Source organism: Aristolochia californica, unplaced genomic scaffold, assembly GCF_029961685.1.
Source record: "Aristolochia californica isolate CCGP_79_NKW_82.1479 unplaced genomic scaffold, dmAriCali1.0.hap1 SCAF_2, whole genome shotgun sequence".
In the NCBI taxonomy this organism is placed as follows: domain Eukaryota; kingdom Viridiplantae; phylum Streptophyta; class Magnoliopsida; order Piperales; family Aristolochiaceae; genus Aristolochia; species Aristolochia californica.
This window is the reverse complement of record NW_027181881.1, coordinates 49525378-49544060: the sequence shown is the minus strand read 5'-3', so window position 1 is coordinate 49544060 and position 18683 is coordinate 49525378. Positions and strand designations below refer to the sequence as shown.

The window sequence follows — 18683 nt, the reverse complement described above, 5'->3', positions numbered from 1 at the left end:
ATAGAAACTTATAGCCATGGGCACTACTAAGCTGTTGCCATCTCCTTTACATCAACCCCCTAACCTTTGGGGACATCTCACCTTGATAATGCTGATAACACACCTTCATCCCTAGGTCATTTCCCTCAATCAGGCCACTTACAGAACCAGATTTGGATCCCTTACCACGGGTACTTCACTTCATTCTCATTTTAATGTCTTTCATCATTTTGTTCCCTTTCATTGATGTTCTCTCAATAATAGATCCAAACTTTAATGAATTAATCACAATCAATCCTCTTTGGCAGCCCCTTCTTGATGACAGGTCCCTCTCTTACAAGATGAGGTAGTCTAATCAAATATTGGTATCATCTTCTCAGCATATTGTGACTTGATCCATCAACCTACTAAACAAGGATTCCTCAACTATCTCAAACACAAACAATTATTGACTCGCATGAAATTTGGAGCACTAGGCTTTTAAGACAGTATAAATTCGACACCCATCTCCCAATGATCAACTACGAATCAAATAAGGTATACACAAATCGGTGAAAACGTGTTCAAAGTAGAGTCACATAGCAAAAACACTAATAATAAATATCTACAACCGCACAATATCCAGATTAGTTGAAAGCTCTAAGATAATGGACCCGAGAATGTTAAGAACTTATTAGAAAAATGGTTTACTCATTGTTAGCTAGGCAACCTCCAATTATAGATTCATAGAAAGATGCCGACTGTCCAGCCCAAATCCTGCACGATTTAACAGGAATTGACACGACAATCATGGGACCTGCAAAGCTTTTTGTTTTGATTCACTAAAGATGCGATAATTGGGTGTCAATGATCAAGGAAAGAAGTAATCGAGATGTTGAAGCAATCAAACTTTTTCCTTCCAGTCCAGATTTAATTCTATCCTTGGGGAATTCCAGAAGGATTGAGAGAACACCAAACAGTAAGAGGAAGACTCTAAAAAAGAAAGCGGACATGGAGTTTGGGTAATACAGCCCAAAATCATGCAAGCGGTTCCCCCGAAGACCTCCACATGGCCCAACGCCATCTTGCCGTCTTCTATCCCTTCTATGCCCCACGCCCCCTCCAACTGGCCGCACTGCCTCTCCATTCAAAAACCCCCCGCTCTCACAACTCTTCACACACACTTCTCTTGGCTCTCCATCTACTTTCACACCCTTTTTTTTTTTTTCTCTGTGAACCGACTACAAACAGATTCCGTGCATCCTACACTCACAAGCGCATAAGGTAGATTTACGAATGGGTCAACCGCCGTCGTTGGTGGACGACCTCGCCGACGATCTCAACTCCATGAGCTTCAGCTCGTCAGCGACGGATATCAACTGCAGCACGAGCTCGTCGTCTGACGCGCCGATATCGGGGAGGGTGCAGGCGTCGTTATCGGAGGCAATCCGGAGGGCGAGATCGGAGTCGGGGGGCACGCTGGCGATGACTGACCTCCGGTTCTTGCGGCGGCTGGGCAGCGGGGACATCGGGAGCGTGTACCTGGCGGAGATGAAGTGCGCGGAGGGGTACATGCTGGCGGCGAAGGTGATGGACAAGAAAGAGCTGGAGGGGAGGAGTAAGGAAGGCAGAGCGAAGACAGAGATAGAGATACTGGAAATGATGGACCACCCATTCCTGCCCAAACTCTACGCCAGCGTGGAGTCCGAGCGGTGGTCCTGTATCATCACGGAGTTCTGCCCCGGCGGCGATCTCCACGTCCTCCGCCAGAGACAGCCCGGCAAGCGCTTCGACGAGGCCGCCGTCAGGTGCGCACGTTAGATTTCATGATCGGGTCTTTCTTTCTAATTTTACCCATATGAGGGACTTCCTCCTTAAAATAAAATTAAAAAAAAAAAAAAAAGGAAAAACGTCTCCCCTAGATCTATCTATACAAGTGAGGATCATTGGGTAGGGGATCTTTGGAATCGCAAATTTCCCGGTCGGCCGACGGACCTGGCGAAATCGTGGGCATAGAGGCCCATCAAGATTTAGGAACGAAATATTTATTAAGAGTTAATCATCCATTTAACGAAGTACTAATCGAAACCGAACCGACCGTGAGTCAACCCGGTTTAACGATTTATTCCATTAGTCTAGCTAAACCCGGTTTCACAAAAACGTCTCATGTGTTTTGGATTTTAGAATGAAGAAGGGTCACCTCCGGTCCCGTTGGAGTTGGCGAAGGCGATAAGAGAGCAAAAAAGGCCAAAAGCCCTGAATGTCAGTCGCTTTTAAGAGAAAAGATGGCGCTAAGGAAGCCATCATCACCATTTGTCCTCGGCCACGTGTGACTGGTACAACAAAACAAGACATGTCTAATACGCTCTACGCGTACCGGCCCCACTCCGTGCCGGTGCAATCACCGCCACAAACTTCCTCCATTTCTTAATGGCTTTTCCTTCTGAGGCTTTCGGGCTTGTGTCGGACACTCTGTTTCTTTCTTTTAATTTTTTTTATTTTCCCAGATTTTACGCATCGGAGGTGTTGGTGGCGCTCGAGTACGTCCACATGATGGGGATCGTCTACCGTGACCTGAAGCCGGAGAATGTGCTCGTTCGCTCCGACGGTCACATCATGCTCACCGACTTCGACCTCTCCCTCAAGTGCGATGCCTCCTCTACTACCGCCCAGCTTGTCACCGACCGTCTCCCTTCTTCCCCGTCCGACGCCGCTAGGTCCGGCGGCGCCCCGCCCTTCACCTCCTCCTCCTGCATCCTCCCCAACTGCATCGTCCCCGCCGTCTCCTGCTTCCACCCCAAGGGCAGGCGCAAGAAGAAGCCCCGCCGCGGCTGTGCCGGACTGCCCGAGTTCGTGGCGGAGCCCGTCGACGTGCGGTCCATGTCGTTTGTCGGAACCCACGAGTACTTGGCCCCGGAAATCGTCTCCGGGGAGGGCCATGGTTGCACCGTCGACTGGTGGACGCTGGGAGTGTTCGTCTTCGAGCTGCTCTACGGGTTCACGCCGTTCAGAGGGACCGACAACGAGATGACACTGGCCAACATTGTCGCTCGAGCCCTGGAGTTTCCCAAAGAGCCCCCCGTTTCCAGCAATGTCAGGGACCTCATCGCAGGACTCCTGGTAAAAGACCCCGCGAGGCGACTGGGTTCCACCATGGGAGCTGCCGCCATCAAGCGCCACCCCTTCTTCCATGGCATCAACTGGGCACTCCTCCGGTGCATGACCCCGCCGTACACTCCGCCACCCTTCTCCCTCCGGGAGCTCTCCGACGACAGCTACCCAGGAACCCCGGTCGAATACTATTAGGATAAAAAAAAACAACAACGACGACGACGAAGCCCACCTATGAATGGGACCAGTTCCCTCCACACAAGACCTCTTCCATTTTTTTTTCTATTCATGTACGTATCATATGAACTCCATATTTTTTTCTCATTTCCCTCTTGAAGATGGAAGCATTTTGGTCTGTTCAGACTTCAGAGCGGTCAGATATGTATCACGTGCGGGGAGCACGTGGGACATATCTGACCTGTGAGAGAGAGAAGGGACATGGGTGTACCCTACTTACCCCATGTGTGGTGTCGGAAACCGGTTGAGATGCTCTTCGTAGCGTGCGTAAAGGTTGGTTCGACCTGTTACAGGGACGTATGGGACGGGCAACGCCGTCTTCTCTGTTCTTATTCTTGTTTCGTCTTTCATGTCTGCTTCTTCACATTGATCAGGAAGATTTTAAACTTTCCTCCTATTTGGGCTTTTACAGATTTTTGTTGATTATTTATTAGTTGAGGAAAAGAATTACTAAATTGGTTAGTCATTTTGAGATAATCTTTAAACCCAACTTCATACGGTATCATAATAGGTACGTTTTCACCTAAATTATTCACAACCTACACAATGAAGGGGTGTTGGGTATATGACCAAAGTCCTACATTGATTATAATAGGGGAGTATCATGGATATACAAGTGTAAACATTATCTCTATTGGTATGAGGTTTTTTGGGGGTAAAGCCCAAGAACAAATCCACGAAGGTTTAGACCCAAAGTGGATAATATCATACGAATGTGAAGATTGGTGGTGTCAAAAGAGAATGTCTGATTGTCTAATCACATAAAATAAATTAAATTAAATAATACCTTAAATGGGCTCAAAGCGTGAATGTATTATTTTTCGAAAGAGATTCCACCAACTAAACAGGACTTTTTTTTTTTATTGTTTGAATCGGATTAATGGAGGTCTTTTCCTTATTTTCTTCAAGAACCGAAGAACACACATAAACTTTCTCAAGAACTCAAAGAACACTAATTTCTTTCTTTCCAGTTATGTTCCTATCATTGTACACATCCATTTAGAAAATAATACAAAATGAAATCTTTAATAGTGCAAAGTAACGGAGTTAATCCGCTCTGACGAATGAAGCTTTCTCCACCCTCCCCAATCCCCATGAAACTGGAAAGACCAGCTCACTCCTAGTATAGTTTCATTTGAACAAATCATCAAACCCCAGTCGATACTTGCGTCCAAAAGATTTTTTAAGTTTACTTGCCATTTAAATATTTACAGTTTCTTCACTCCGGAAGAGATCCTCTTCTCATCTTATGTACTCAAACATCATTGCCTGCCACATTTGAGTTCATTTTTATGTCTTCTCGGACATCGACACAAAGACACCTGTTTGTGATCATCGCCATGAAGATATCTGATGATTTAATCAGGTAAAATTTTGCAGGTCAACCACCATGACTGTAATATCGTCTTTGTTGCCTCTGCTACAAGCCATATCTATTAGCTTTTTGCATGCTTCTACTGAGTATTTGTGCCTCAATACAACTTCGACTGCTTCTTGATTACTCACCTAATTTATAACAGAAACAGAAGAAAAAAAACTTCAGTGAATTAACAGCTTGGATAATATCAAACAATGGAAGAGCAGCGAAAAATGGATTGAGAAGTGCTTACTTTATCCCATAACCCATCAGAAGCCAAGATTAAGAACTCACAATCCGAGCCTAAGTCAATCGTACTGATCTCAGGCTCAGAAATTATCCAGTCCTTCATATGCGAATCGCCGATTGCTCTAGAGATTGCCAGTGAACCATGGACTCTCCACACGCCATTGTGGGAGTTCACATATCCTCCCTGTAAACAGATTTCAGAGAGATTGAATATCATATTCTGAAAAAAAAAATCAAATAATGGAGGAAAAAGGAAAATACTCACCGAATTTTCGATCCGAATTCGCTCGTCTTCTCGATCAGGACGGTGATCAGTTGTCAAAGCATAAGCAACTCCCTTTCTGCTCAAAACCACCCTACAGTCACCGGCATTTGCCACCATCACCTCCCCACCCTTAATTAGAAGAGTAGCAGCACAAGCTCCGCTGCCAAGACCCTGCAACCAATTAAATCCTTCAATAACATGTTTGAATATCTTTTCCTGCATCTTAAATTAAGAATCAACAATGTGAATGCGGTAGGCTAGCAGACCTGAGCGAGAAATTCCTTGTCTGTGGTGAGATACCCTTCCCTGACAGCCATTTTTGTCTGATCTTTGTTCCCGTTCGGCTGCTGCAAAGCTCTTAGGATATTGGAGCCCAGATTGTCGACGACGTGGTCTACTGCTGCTCGGCCTCCGTGGCCATCATACACACCAAAGAATGCCTACCAGACCAAAAATTATTTATCAGCAGAGAGCTTCCGCCAGTTTGAAAAGGTCGGAATTGATTTTGGGGTTCAGAACAAGTCAATGAAAGAGGCCATCGTTAGGTTTGGTCCCAGCCCGGGGAATTCCTTCTAGAAACGATCGTTCCAGCGGTAGAGGTGAGAATAACGAGAGTAAATTGATTAAAAGTTAGGTATTGAGTTAATTAAAAAAAATTAATCAGTTACTCAGAGGAGACTCTAGAGAAAGCTTGAAAGTTTCTTCACGAACATGGCTAAGTTATCAAATAAGAGATTTCAGGTTGTGGAGGCTGATGCTTTTATGTAGCGTAATAAATTATAATAATTTTTCTGGTTTACCTGCTTTGAATCTCCAGAGATGTTGGTGATAACCCCGTAGCCGTCTTCCATGATTCTCTTCCTTCCTTTTCTGCTAGCCAAGCAAAATTCTCTTCCCTGGACCTCAAAATCCCTCTCAACCGAATCATTACCCGCCTCTCCAGCTTCGAATCCTCGACTACTTTCCGGTATGATAATCAGTGCCGGTCTTTTGCGCATCCTGCTGCAGACCTTGTTAACTTCTCTTTCCTTTCTTGCTGTTTCATATGAGCTCAATCCCTCGGCAACCATGACGCCGGATTCCTGCCTTGGAGTACTGGGCTGGCGTGAATCAAACTTCACGCCTTCCTCAACCAAATCTAGTACTCCCAAACGCGAACGTGCTTCTGGGTTACTCTCCAAACAAGAAAAATCCGCTGTGTCTTTCTTCCCCACTAATTTTACATCTCCAGCCGAATAATCTCGTGTCGTCGGGCACGAATGCCCTTCGCCTTCCACAACTTCGCCGCTAAACGTCGAAACAGACGAGTCTGCACTCGGGTTTCTTTTTAAGAAGTTTGTTTGGGAGAGAGAACGGTAGTACCTCGACCAACCTTGCAACTTCGACTGAGAGCCAAAATAGAAAACCGAAGACGAAGCAGCAGCAGCAGAAGAAGAAGAAGAAGAAGAAGAAGAAGTAGCGGTACCGGATCCTAAAGTCACGACCATAACCTTTTTAATCACATGAAAGAAGTGAAGAAAGAGAGAAATAAGTGAGAAGCTCCAGAGCAACTCAGCCAAATCAATCATCCTTCAACGCTGTTATCTCTTTCGTCCCCCCAAAACGGAAAATCTTCGCCTCTTATCTCTCTCTCTTGGACCCTGGTGAAGAAGAAAGGTAAATGGTTTCATACCTGGAAGAAACAGCACAGCTCTGATCTTCTTTATACGGGCAGAGGAAAGCGACGGAATTGGAACAATAATTGGGGAAATATATTATTGACCAGTCAATTCCTTCACATAACATGCAACCGTTTCTTCCGAAATTCTGTACAAAAACACGGAGAAAGGAAAAATTATTCCAACTTGGAACCCTTCAATGCCAAGGAATGGAAATTGCGCGCCACTCGACAAACCATTCCCTTTATTTAAAATACTCGAAAAGACAAGGGTAGCATTGTCATTTGCATAAGATAATGATCATGACCGAGTCACCCCTTTCTCAAAGAAACGATGATAATTAGACTTCAGACGCAATTCAACTCGGTCAAATTACCCCCAAAACCCTAAACCCTTTATTATATTACAAACTACCCCTTACAAATCAATCATGAATTAGTGTGGGGTATTCTTCCTCAATTATTAAAATCGTAGAAATGATAGAGAAAGCAGGCGACGTAAGCGAAGGGTAGGGATTAAATAATGAGACATGTCGTGGCGTGGGGCCACGCATGAGAATGTTCGTTAGATGGACGACCGAGTAAACTTGAGACGTGGCGACGAAGGCAGTTGACTGCTTCTATGGTTTCCCACGTCACGGAACGAGTTTGAACTTAAACAAGGGAGGGAAGAATTCCATGCAAAGGCTCGCCGACGTCGTCCCGGACGATCGCGGGCGCCTTCTACGTGGTCGGCACGGACTTTCTATATTTGGAGAAGGACCCAACGGTTATTGTGGATTAAGTTAATGGTATCCTTTATAACCCCATAGAAATTAAATAAATAAATAATTGATCAATTTAGTTTAGTTTTTACTTAACTTGGCTCGAGTTCAAACTTGAAATAAGGTTCGTCAAGTATAACAAGTTAAATTCAAGATTTGCCAAACTCGATTTATTAACTAGTGAACCGACTCGTTAACATAGATTTTATTTATAAAAATACCCTTTACTCTGAATGCTCTCGTCAATTCCCTCGTTAGTTAGTTGATTGTTGCTCTTATTTACCTCAAACCTCAAAAACGATCGATCGTTCAACCCTTTTGGGTCTCTCAATATCTAATGTTGTTGTTTGCCAATGAAATAAACACCATTGATAGAGGTATTTGCTTTTCTTTTAGGTCTATTAAGTTTGTTATTATACAGTATTAGTATACCCCATTACAAAGTTTTGGAAGTATTCAAATCAAGCCAAACTAGAACATATGCAGGTTCGATTTTGGAAATGAAATTAAGGCCACCCATTCATATGGGTCGTGAGATGTATCTTAGCATGAAGACTAAATTGGAGTGTTTCGTTCATTCACATAGGGCCTATATGAACAAATGACCCTAACTAATTCCGTTTAATGATAAGAATCAACCCGAAAACTTGAGCCCCAAATAGTCATACAAAATTGAGGGAAAATGATTTAGAATTAGATAAGGCAAGACTTGAGGGAGGGCAAATTAGTTTTAGGGATTGGGATTCGTGCTAGCCAAAATTATTTGACTCAAATGACCCCTATAGAATATAAGGGTATTACATCCGGTTTCAAGTCCAGGTGAAATATTAGAATTTGGTCTCAAGGAACCTTACTCCACGGGGTGTCAATTTTCTTGTTTACATGAATTTTTTGTTTATTTCTTTATTAAATGAAATAATTAAGGAACAATAATTCTTACCCAATTAAGCATTATGGTAATTTTACCCAGTTATCTATTTATCATTTATTAAATTGAACATAAATGTGTAAGGGTTATTTTATACCTGATTAACCAATTATTCAATTTTATTTAAGAGTAATTCAATAAAATTTTATTTGAGTGAACATGAATCAAGTATTATTTTAAGTATTTTGTTATTGCTCTTAGGCTTTTATGTATATAAAAATCCGATTTTTCTATTATTTTATCTTTTTAAGTTTTTATTTATTTATTGATCCAATTTTATATTCTACCTTTTGATAAGTTGGTAAATAAACGATATATGAAATAATTTATTTTATATATTGTTAATATAATTTACGTGTTATATCATATATAAATGAAAAAAAAACTATACTAAATAATTAATTCTATTCTATTTATATACCATTTACACCTTTATCTATCTCTTTTTAAATATGTGATAGGGTTGGATTAAGTAAAAATGTAAAAAAATCGTGACATTTGATATTGGAAAAAAGAATGATAATATTGAATATCCGTTATTAAATATATGACGGTGAAGGTTCATAAATCATGATTTATAGCTTTGTCGATGTTTTACAAAGATATCGTTATCTTGTATTAAATGGAACTTCCTTAATAATAAAAAGCCACTCCCGTCACATGTATATTAAATTAGGTGGCCCATTAGAGGGATATATTTGTCTTTACAAAATATGATCACTTAATTTTAAAATATTAATTAAAATAATTAAAAACAATTTCATTTTATTATTATTATTATGAATGCTGAAATCCCGTGAAAGGGTATCATTCAGTGAGGGTAACGCCACCGACTATCGCTTTCATCCGCTTCTCACCCTAAACTCCTCTCACCTTCCAATTTTTTAATATTAACGCACTAACGAAGGATTCCCGAGTTCCTCATATTTCGCTTCACTTCCATAAATACCCCTGACATATCTTTTATTATCTACTTTGCTGGGGGATTTAATTCTGGTTTTTTATTTCCAACAACCCGTTTCGTACAATATTTAATTGTGATTTTATTTATACGCGTTTGGTTTGGTAAATGGAAAAGCCCTTTTTAATGACTGGAAAATAATTGCCTTGACCTTTTCCATTAACTTCAACTAATTAGCCGGCTTGGTTTAATGAGAATGGAAAATTAATATAATAAATATTTATTAATAATCAATATAATAACCTAAAATAATTTCAAAAAAAATGAATGAAGTTTGAAGTCTTCAACTGTTTGTACGGGTTAGAGAGTAAAAGGCCGGACGGACATTTGATTTTACCGCGTAATAATTAAAAACTCAATTATTTGAATTCTGACAAAAGGGCAGGGAATGGTCACATCGGTAATTTACGTGAAATTTGTGTCCGTTTGGTGGGTAGACCGAAAAGCCGAAAACCGAGTCCAGCTTAAGGTAGCTGCTAAAGTACGCATTGGCTTTGTTTTGTTTGTTTATGGGTTTCCTTTTTTCCGCCAATCTTTCAGATTTCAGACGGAGTGTGTTTCTTCTCGTGATTTGTATTTTTCACCAGTTTTCACTTTTCCGCCCTCTGCGTCTTGCCAATGCCCTAGCTTTCTTCCTTTTTTTCTCTCTTGCTCGCTCCCATCTCTCTGCTTCACTCGTAGTCATTGATTATCTGGAACTTCTGTTTGTTGCTCCAGTTTAACCGTCTGATCGGGCTTGCGTCTTGTCTCAGGTACAGTGTTTTGTTTTTAGGTTTCCTTTTTTTTGTTTGAATTTATGAACGGACGCTGGTTCTTGAACTCATTTGATTACTGTTTTTTGCTTGAGTTTGGCTGAATGCAAGATGAATGAACTGAAAGTTGTCCGAGTGGTGCGGGCTATCCTGATCTATTAGCTATTGTCGTCGAAATGATTGTTCTTTGTTTTGTTTTAATTTTTAATCGTTGGCTGGATCAAATAAGTTCTTTGGCTTGTTGAATATTTAGCAGCCGAATTTTGCTTCCTGTCGGATTTGGTCTTTTGTGTTTCACCGTTGGTTGGAGTATGAGGCAGCGTTTGTTCGAGTACTTGTTACGGTTTTTCTTCTCCTTTTTGGAGCTAGTCTTTTTATTAGAAGACGGGCTTCTATCGTTCCTTTTTGTGTTCATGAAGAGTTATTTACTGCATTCTTCTCGAAATTATGCAGTTTGGAATTTGCCTTAGTTGTTCTTGATTTTTTTCTTCTTTTTAGCCTTTTGTTTAACATGAATCAGAAAGAAAAAATATTATTTTCTTATTTTCTTGGCCAATGCATGACGCTCTGCCAAAGCCTTATTGCATGCCTGCTTTTTGAGTAACTTACTTGTGGATCTTCTTGTTTTGGCTTTCTGTCGTGATGTTTGGCGATTTATGATTTTTTAAGTTTTCCGATGGGATTTTCAAATGTAGGACGATTGGTACAGTGCATATTTTCTCAGAAGTGACTTTTTTTTCCTTAATATTTATCAATTATGCGAAATCTAAGATTTCGTTCATGATTAATTTTTATTCCTGGATAACCTTATCTATTAAAGTGATTACTCCTTGTTCTAATCATAGTAATGTTGGCAGGTCAAAACAGAGGACTTTGAAGTGATCATTAAAAGGAATTGAACTTTAAATTCGAGGATCCTTGAAGTGATAATAGAGTGTGGGTAACCTGGCTGTGACTGCAATTTGAAGCAATTAAGGTGACATCAGCACTGATCTTCAGTATGTGTGAGAATCCCTCAAAAATGATTTTATTGCTTGTTTCAGTGGGTGTAAATCGTTATCTTCAAATATCTTCTTTGGAGATGGGTTAGTATTTACTTTCAAGTATTGCTGAATTATGTTATATTGAATTGGTTGGAAGGGTCAACCACGTCAAGAAATGGGTTCCATTTCTGGGACTTCTGAGATCTTGGAATCAACGGAAAAATTTGATTTGGCTCATCATTCTAGAGGATTGAGTCCCATTAAGGTCAAACCAAGTGTTGATGAAAAATGTGGAAAACAATTACTGTCAACATCAGAGCGTCCTTCATTGGAAGATGAACTAAACCAACTTATAGAAGCCATAGATCTCAGAATTAGGGGTGCAGGAGCCTCCCCTCAATTAGGAACAGGTGCAGTGCGAAAAAACCCCCAAAAAAGGCCAATTAAGGTTGGCATATCACAGCCTTCAGGAATTGGTATTTCTGAGGCTCTGACCTTGAAACAAGCATTGAGAGGGTTATGCATTTCTCAAGCATCAGAAATGGCTGCTATGAAGCGATTATCAAAGCCCAAAGGTGTGTCTGGGATTTCAGAAGTTGGGACCATCAAAAGGTTGTACAAAACAGTTGTTGTTGAGTCTCGTGATTTGGGACTCCCATCCAGAGCTGAAGACAGCGGCGGCATTCTAGAAGTTTCTCTTGTTCCGGTAAAAGACACCCCGAGCTCATCTCAGGAGATAACTGAATGTTTGGAAGAGCCAGAGGTGGGAAGATCAAATGATAAGGGTGAATCTTCTTTACCGAATCGAAATGCCATTTCTTCACCCCAGCTGGCAGGGAAATCTTGTCCTAAGAAAGAGTCAGTGGAGGACACCGATCTTTCTTTGTCTCAATCTGCAGTTCCAACTTTAAGCCAAGTAAAGATTAAAAGATCCTCACAAGGTGGAAATGATCCAAGTTCCTTAGAAATGGGGAGTAAGACACCAGCTTCAGAACTGAAGATTAAAGGGAAGTTGAACTATGCATCTTCCTTGTCTAGCTCGACTACTGTTTCTGGTTTGAGAAATTTCAGTCCAGGCTCACGTGTAGTCAAGCCAATACATAGAAATAAGGGCTTTGTAAAGGAGAAAATGAAACAAGATTCAAAACCCTCGTCCAGCAGTTCAAATTCCCATGTGGAAACTGGTGTGGTCGCTCCAACTGGCCTGAGTTGTAGTATAGGTTGCCAGACTAACAGCCATAAGAAGCCTTTGATAAAAGAACATGTATCACCAGTAATCACCAATACAGATCCTAATGTTGAAGTAAACTCAAGTTGTACAGTTTCTGCAACTGGTAATGGCCCTGATTTTGGTGCAAAAAAATCTAAAATGGGTACAAGTTCTCATGCGAAAATGGCTGAAAACTCAAGGTCAAAGGAGAAGGCAGAGTTGTCCCAAAGCTCAAAAAGTAGCATTGGTGACTACAGCAGTAGCACCAGTTTCAGTGATGAGAGCAATCTTAGCGGTTCAAGTTGCATTGGCAGTAGGCCCCACATGTCAAAGGATTCTAGATGGGAGGCAATCCGCCATGTTGAAATGAAACCTGGGACTCTAGGGTTAAGGCACTTCAAGTTGCTTAAAAGGCTCGGTTGTGGGGATATTGGAACTGTATATCTTTCAGAGTTAACGGGTACTAAATGTCTTTTTGCTCTGAAAGTCATGGATAAAGATTTTCTGGCTAGCAGAAAGAAGATGCCAAGGGCCCAAACTGAAAGAGAGATACTTCAAATGCTGGATCATCCCTTCCTCCCAACACTTTACACCCACTTCACAACAGATAGACTTTCTTGTTTGGTAATGGAATACTGCCCTGGGGGAGATCTGCATGTCGTTCGGCAGAGGCAAGCTGGTAGGAGCTTTTCAGAACAAGCAGCTAGGTAAGAGCACTAAGTGCTAAATTCTGCTAGACATTTCTTATCCTGGACCAACTCTTCAAATGAGAGCTCAAACCAATTAATACTTGGATTGGGGTCGTTTAACCAATTAAACCAATCTGTGATATCTTGATGTTTTACTTCTCTGTTTTGCATATTTGTAGAAGAAAAATTTCTTTAACGTTTTAGTTGATTCTATTACTCCATTCAAGAATTTTTAAGAATATTAATTTGATGAGATAAGCTTATGTATGTTATGGATTTTATGATGCCCATTTGGTACTGGTAGATTGATCTTTTAATTAATTAATTTTTATTTTTATTTATTATTATGATTATTATTATTACTATTATTGTTGTTGTTATTCTTGTTCTTGTTGTTTTTTTTTAAAGGTTAGACAGTTTGTTAATAGAGAACAAATTGGCACCCTCTGGGGGGAAGGTTGCATGCTGCAAGATACAAGTGAGGGTGCTAAAAAGTTAAAAGGATTATAAATTAATATAAGGCAATTATAACAAAATACAGCTTAAAACACTAATACTGCAGAGATTGATTTCTTTTTTCTTGTTTTTGGAAAGGTGGGAAAATATATTAAGCTGAGAACCCACGCAGCACCCTTAGGGAGTAATGGGGCGTACTGCAAGATACAAGCGGAGAGGTAAAAAGCTAATGGGATACAAATTACAGAAAAATATTTAAGGTAATCAAAACAAGAAACAGCTTCAACTAGGACTGCAGACATGAAATGACTATAGCTGAAACCATGACATCTCTTGCTAGCCTGTCTGCTGCCACGACTAAGAGATTGATTTGATAGCTGGTTTGCCTCTTAAAACCATGATTGCAACATAGATATGATTCTAGAGTTCGAAGCATTGTGCTATTGCTGAAGTCCTAGAGTTGTGTGTTGTTTGTTCATCTTCGTCTCTTTTTATATATTATTCTAAAAGGTATCTGCTTAAGCCTTCACTAAGAAACTTAAAAATTAATTGCACTCATCAACAGTCATTTATCTGCCTGTGCGTTGGTTTCTACATCCAACATTTAAGCACTTTGAACAATAACTTCCACGAAGTTCCAGACCTTGCCATCTCCTCTGATCCTTGTAGCCTTGTGTAGTTGTTTTGTATGGCTTTCATCCTTGAATAAAAATTATTAATTGTTAAAAAAACCAACTGACACATATCTGTTGTATGTTATTATCTTCTGAAATGAGCTCTTGGCTAGATTAACGTGTGTGGCTTGACCTGATTGTTTCTTTCTCCGCAGGTTCTATGCTGCAGAAGTCTTACTTGCATTGGAGTACCTTCACATGCTGGGGGTGGTATACAGAGACCTAAAACCAGAAAACATTCTTGTTCGAGAAGATGGCCACATTATGCTCTCTGATTTTGATCTCTCTCTGAGATGCACCGTGAGCCCCACTCTTCTAAAATCATCATCTCCAAGCATGGAGACAACAAAAAGAGTGTCAGGCCCCTGTGCAGAGGCCTCCTGCATAGACCCACTGTGTCTTCACCCTTCCTGGGTGCAAATGTCGTGCTTTTCACCTCGGGTGGTAGCCCCCAGTTCAAAGACTCGGAAGCCAAAACCCATGAAACCGGAGCTTGCAGCTGCACAGGTGAGCCCATTGCCACAGCTTGTGGCGGAGCCTACTGAAGCACGCTCAAACTCATTCGTTGGGACTCACGAGTATTTGGCCCCAGAAATCATCAGAGGTGACGGCCACGGTAGTGCTGTAGATTGGTGGACGTTTGGGATATTTGTGTATGAGCTATTGTTTGGTATGACCCCTTTCAAAGGATCAGGAAACGAGGAGACACTAGCAAATGTAGTGTCACAGAGTTTAAGATTCCCAGAAAACCCAGCAGTGAGTTTCCACGCGAGAGACCTGATCAGAGGGCTCTTAGTTAAAGAGCCGGAGAACCGGTTGGGGTCAGTGAGAGGAGCAGCTGAGATCAAGCAGCACCCGTTTTTCGATGGCCTGAACTGGGCACTGATTCGATGTTCAATCCCGCCAGAGACTCCAGTAGTCTGTGTGCCTGGAACTCCTGTCACGCTAGTGAAGAAAAAAGAATCCAAGTGCTTGGAGTTTCGGAGCATCGGAGAACATTTGGAGTTTGAGCTGTTCTAAGGATCGATACTGCATTTTCTAGCTCTCCGCTATAACCCTACTATTCTTCGTGTAATATAAAAAGAAACGGCGGAAAGCTTCGCATGTTTTATAAGTATCACTCGTCCCTTAATGTTTCTTAAATAACTTTCCTTGTTCTGCTCCTCTCGACTCGGAAGGGTCTCACTTGTAACCTCCCTTTTGTGTCCTGGTAACGGCAAAACCGGCCTTTCCATTTTCTCGCCAATTCTTCAACGGCTACAGACCGAAAAGACTCGGACTCGAGCGCAGGAACCAATGGAAACTGTTATGCGCTGTAAACTGCCCATGGCAAATTTACAGTTTTGCCAACGATTTCCATCCCTTCCTTTTCTGAAAACCGTTGCTGTTCCAAAGCCGCACGTATTACTGCATCCTCTTGCCGTCTCTACCTTCTTAAAGTCGAGTATCAGGACTCCTTGTTCAATCAACAGGAACTTACAAGTAGCGGCATCCATGGCTTCGACAACCTCATCTCCGGCGAAGCCCTTCTCTGTGCTCTTTGTCTGTCTTGGTAAGTACACTTTTGAGATTTTCCTGAAAATTTGTCTTCTTCTGGGATTTTGGAGAACCTTCGCGTTTTATCTTCTCAGGTAATATTTGTCGGAGCCCAGCTGCTGAGGGTGTGTTCAGAGGGATAGTGCGCGAGAAAGGAATGGAATCCAAGTTCATGATAGATTCCGCGGGGACGATTGATTATCACGAGGTATGGAACTGAGCAATGTTCTAGTCATTTCAAGTTTTACTCCCAACAGAATGCAGAATCGCCTTGTCTTCCCACAGCAAAAACGTTTTGACTTGGCAAGAATAAGATAAATTGAGCTTCATGTTACTCGCGCCCAGGTTGACCCAACCAAAATATAGATTGAATCCTATTGGTTCTACTGTCCAGGCCAAAATTGCCTCCCCTTAAAGTCTACTGATGTAGAAAGCCTGCAATTCCGACCTGGTGTGCTCATTATAGAACACCGACTGGTGCTCATTCTTGGAACTATATCGCTCAAAAACTGTCCTAGTTCTCGCAAGGGATCTTGATGTGGATGACCGTTTCTTTTCAAACCTTTTGGATCTCGATTAGTGGGTTAGAATTGTCTCGTCATGCGAAGTTTTAGGTAAGAGCCAGTCAGAATTTAGTTCATAAGATAGGCTTCCACCATAATACAAGATCCTCATAATATCTTAATCTGAGATTAGTAATGACCGTTGAGCCAAAGGCTCAAGCCAGAATGGCGCTACCACTTATTGGTAGAATTATTAAGTCATATGTATGTTGAAGCAGCACAATTGCCGAGTTTCTAAAAGGGTACCTATTTGACGGAGCAATGCTTGTTCAGCTGACACAAAGAAATTCTTTTGAGCTCACTGAAGATCCAATAGTTCTCTGGATTGTCTGAGTACCTTCTTTAAATTCGAGTCTGATTCTTAATTCAAATTGTGGAGATATGTGAATAGCATAAGCTTCATGCATATCATGGGATTTTGACAGTTCAAATTTGAATCCTATTTTCAAGCTACTGACATGTGCTTCCTCTTTTATAAGGGTAACCCAGCAGACTCACGGATGAGAGCTGCGGCAAAAAAGCGGGCGATTGAGATAACATCCATTTCTAGACCTATTAAACCATCAGATTTTATTGATTTTGATCTAATATTAGCAATGGACAATCAGAACAGAGGTACCGGTTACTCTTAAATGGGAGGGTATTTTTGTTTTGATTGGGGAGATTTTTCCTTGGATTTGCTTGAGTTTCTAAGTTGTCTTCCCTTAAAACTAATGTGAGCTGTAGCTATATGTATTAATTTAACCGCTGACTGCTGCTACTGTTTGTTGTTTTCATGCAGCTCACATATTAGATGCTTATAGTCGTTGGAAAGACAAGGCATCTCTCCCTGCGGATGCCTATAAAAAGGTATATTTGGTTTCTCTTCCTTGCAAAGTGAAATAACTGCATTTTGTACAGCATGAGCACAAACATAGATAGAAAGCACAATATTTCTCCGGTTAAATGTCATCAGTCAAACTGTTGTGTTTCTGGTTCATACATCAAGGTTTATGTGATGCAGGTGAAGTTAATGTGCTCCTACTGTAAGAAACACGACGAAACTGAAGTGCCAGATCCTTATTATGGAGGTCCTCGAGGGTTTGAACAGGTAAATGGCATTAGTTATAGCAGGTGATAGCTACTAAAACATGAAACTGGAAAATACAGGTAGAAAAAATAGATAAACTCTAACTGCAAGTAATCTGCTAATTATTTTCTTTAGTCGATGTCTTTTTGGAGCAGCACATAAACAAATGATGCACTTTGGGCCATTCATTGATCAACGGTATGATGAAGTGAACTCGGATCAGATTCTAGCTTTATTATCCATCTATTTTGTGGATTTTCAGAGGATAACATGCACCAATTTATAGATGAATCCAACTATGACAACTTGATTTAGTTGTATGTAACAATGGAGTGGTCCAAATTGTGCTAATTTGTTCTGGGGTACTTCTCCATTTAATAAATAGCCCAATGACATCAAATAGTGCATGCCTCCTAACACACATTGGGAAGCAATATAATCACTTCGTTAAGAGTAATAAAACCTTCAAACTCTATTTCACACTAGAATAGTTACGTTCTCATGCTTGATTATACTAGATTTTCATTCTGATGTGTGTAGATTGAACTCTTCGAGTTGTAGTGCTTAGCTGCGCTTTGTGTTTTTTTTTTTTTTCTTCTTCTTAACTTGAACGAGGATCACCAAGTGACAGAATCAAGGGCAGAGCAAAATGGGGTATGGATGGAATTGGGAGTTGTCTGATTCCTCTCTTGTGAGGATTACGAAAAGCAATTAGTTCTGAAGTGGAAGTAGTATTTAAATTTTGGGTGAATGATGCTTAAGAAAGCCTTTTTTTCTTGCAGGTGTTAGACATTCTTGAAGATGCTTGTGGCTCATTATTCAACAGCATCGTCTCCGAGAATGATCACATTTCCAGTTCGTAGGGTGTACAAAGTACAAAAAAATTCAAGGATTCCACCAGATGCCTCATCATAAAAAAGAAAATAATAATAAAGCTAGGTTGGATAGCATTCAGATACTGCAACTTCTCTTCTTAATGAGTTTGCGATTGTAATTAACATTCTTCTTAGATATTGCTCGTATGTGCCGAATGGGGAAGAATAGTCAGTTGCCGACCGTTATTAATCGATGGGTATTTCTTCCTTCTCTCTTTCGTTCTTTTTTGTTTAGTGCTGTTCTATGTTTTCCTATCAAGCATTTACGTGCTGCCTAATGAGTTCTGTTCAGTTCTCCACCACCTTCTTCTTATGCAGCCAATTCATCAAAAGAATGCTCTATCCGGTAGGTTTAATCTAGCTTCCTACCAGCTTTTAGTAAAGAGTCT

At 40.9% G+C, this 18683-nt stretch overlaps 4 protein-coding genes across 5 annotated transcripts; 3 read left to right on the top strand and 1 right to left on the bottom strand.

The window, feature by feature from the left end:
• The first annotated feature begins 887 nt into the window (after nt 1-887).
• Nucleotides 888-3393, top strand: LOC137957123 (serine/threonine-protein kinase D6PKL2-like). Its single transcript, XM_068804845.1, has 2 exons — nt 888-1766; nt 2466-3393. The coding sequence occupies exons 1-2, from the start codon at nt 1255-1257 to the stop codon at nt 3262-3264; spliced, it is 1311 nt and encodes a 436-aa protein (XP_068660946.1). The 5' UTR covers nt 888-1254; the 3' UTR covers nt 3265-3393.
• Nucleotides 3394-4464: 1071 nt separating this feature from the next.
• On the bottom strand, nt 4465-6780 carry LOC137957053 (probable protein phosphatase 2C 74). The gene is made up of 5 exons (XM_068804755.1): nt 5978-6780; nt 5444-5617; nt 5178-5348; nt 4917-5096; nt 4465-4812 (listed from the first exon to the last, which is right to left on the bottom strand). Exons 1-5 carry the CDS (start codon nt 6743-6745, stop codon nt 4669-4671), a joined length of 1437 nt encoding a protein of 478 aa, XP_068660856.1. The 5' UTR covers nt 6746-6780; the 3' UTR covers nt 4465-4668.
• Nucleotides 6781-10006: 3226 nt separating this feature from the next.
• Nucleotides 10007-15275, top strand: LOC137957359 (serine/threonine-protein kinase D6PK-like). Its single transcript, XM_068805123.1, has 4 exons — nt 10007-10239; nt 11097-11215; nt 11283-13139; nt 14407-15275. Exons 3-4 carry the CDS (start codon nt 11398-11400, stop codon nt 15269-15271), a joined length of 2607 nt encoding a protein of 868 aa, XP_068661224.1. The 5' UTR covers nt 10007-10239; nt 11097-11215; nt 11283-11397; the 3' UTR covers nt 15272-15275.
• Nucleotides 15276-15547: 272 nt separating this feature from the next.
• Nucleotides 15548-18486, top strand: LOC137957360 (uncharacterized). Of its 2 annotated transcripts, none has more exons than XM_068805125.1 (6): nt 15548-15803; nt 15904-15995; nt 16830-16965; nt 17132-17199; nt 17354-17440; nt 18202-18486. In XM_068805125.1, exons 1-6 carry the CDS (start codon nt 15548-15550, stop codon nt 18280-18282), a joined length of 720 nt encoding a protein of 239 aa, XP_068661226.1. In that variant the 3' UTR covers nt 18283-18486. The 2 variants fall into 2 exon arrangements, with proteins under 2 accessions (XP_068661226.1, XP_068661225.1); XM_068805124.1 differs by having other exon boundaries at nt 15883-15995.
• The last annotated feature ends 197 nt before the right edge of the window (nt 18487-18683 follow it).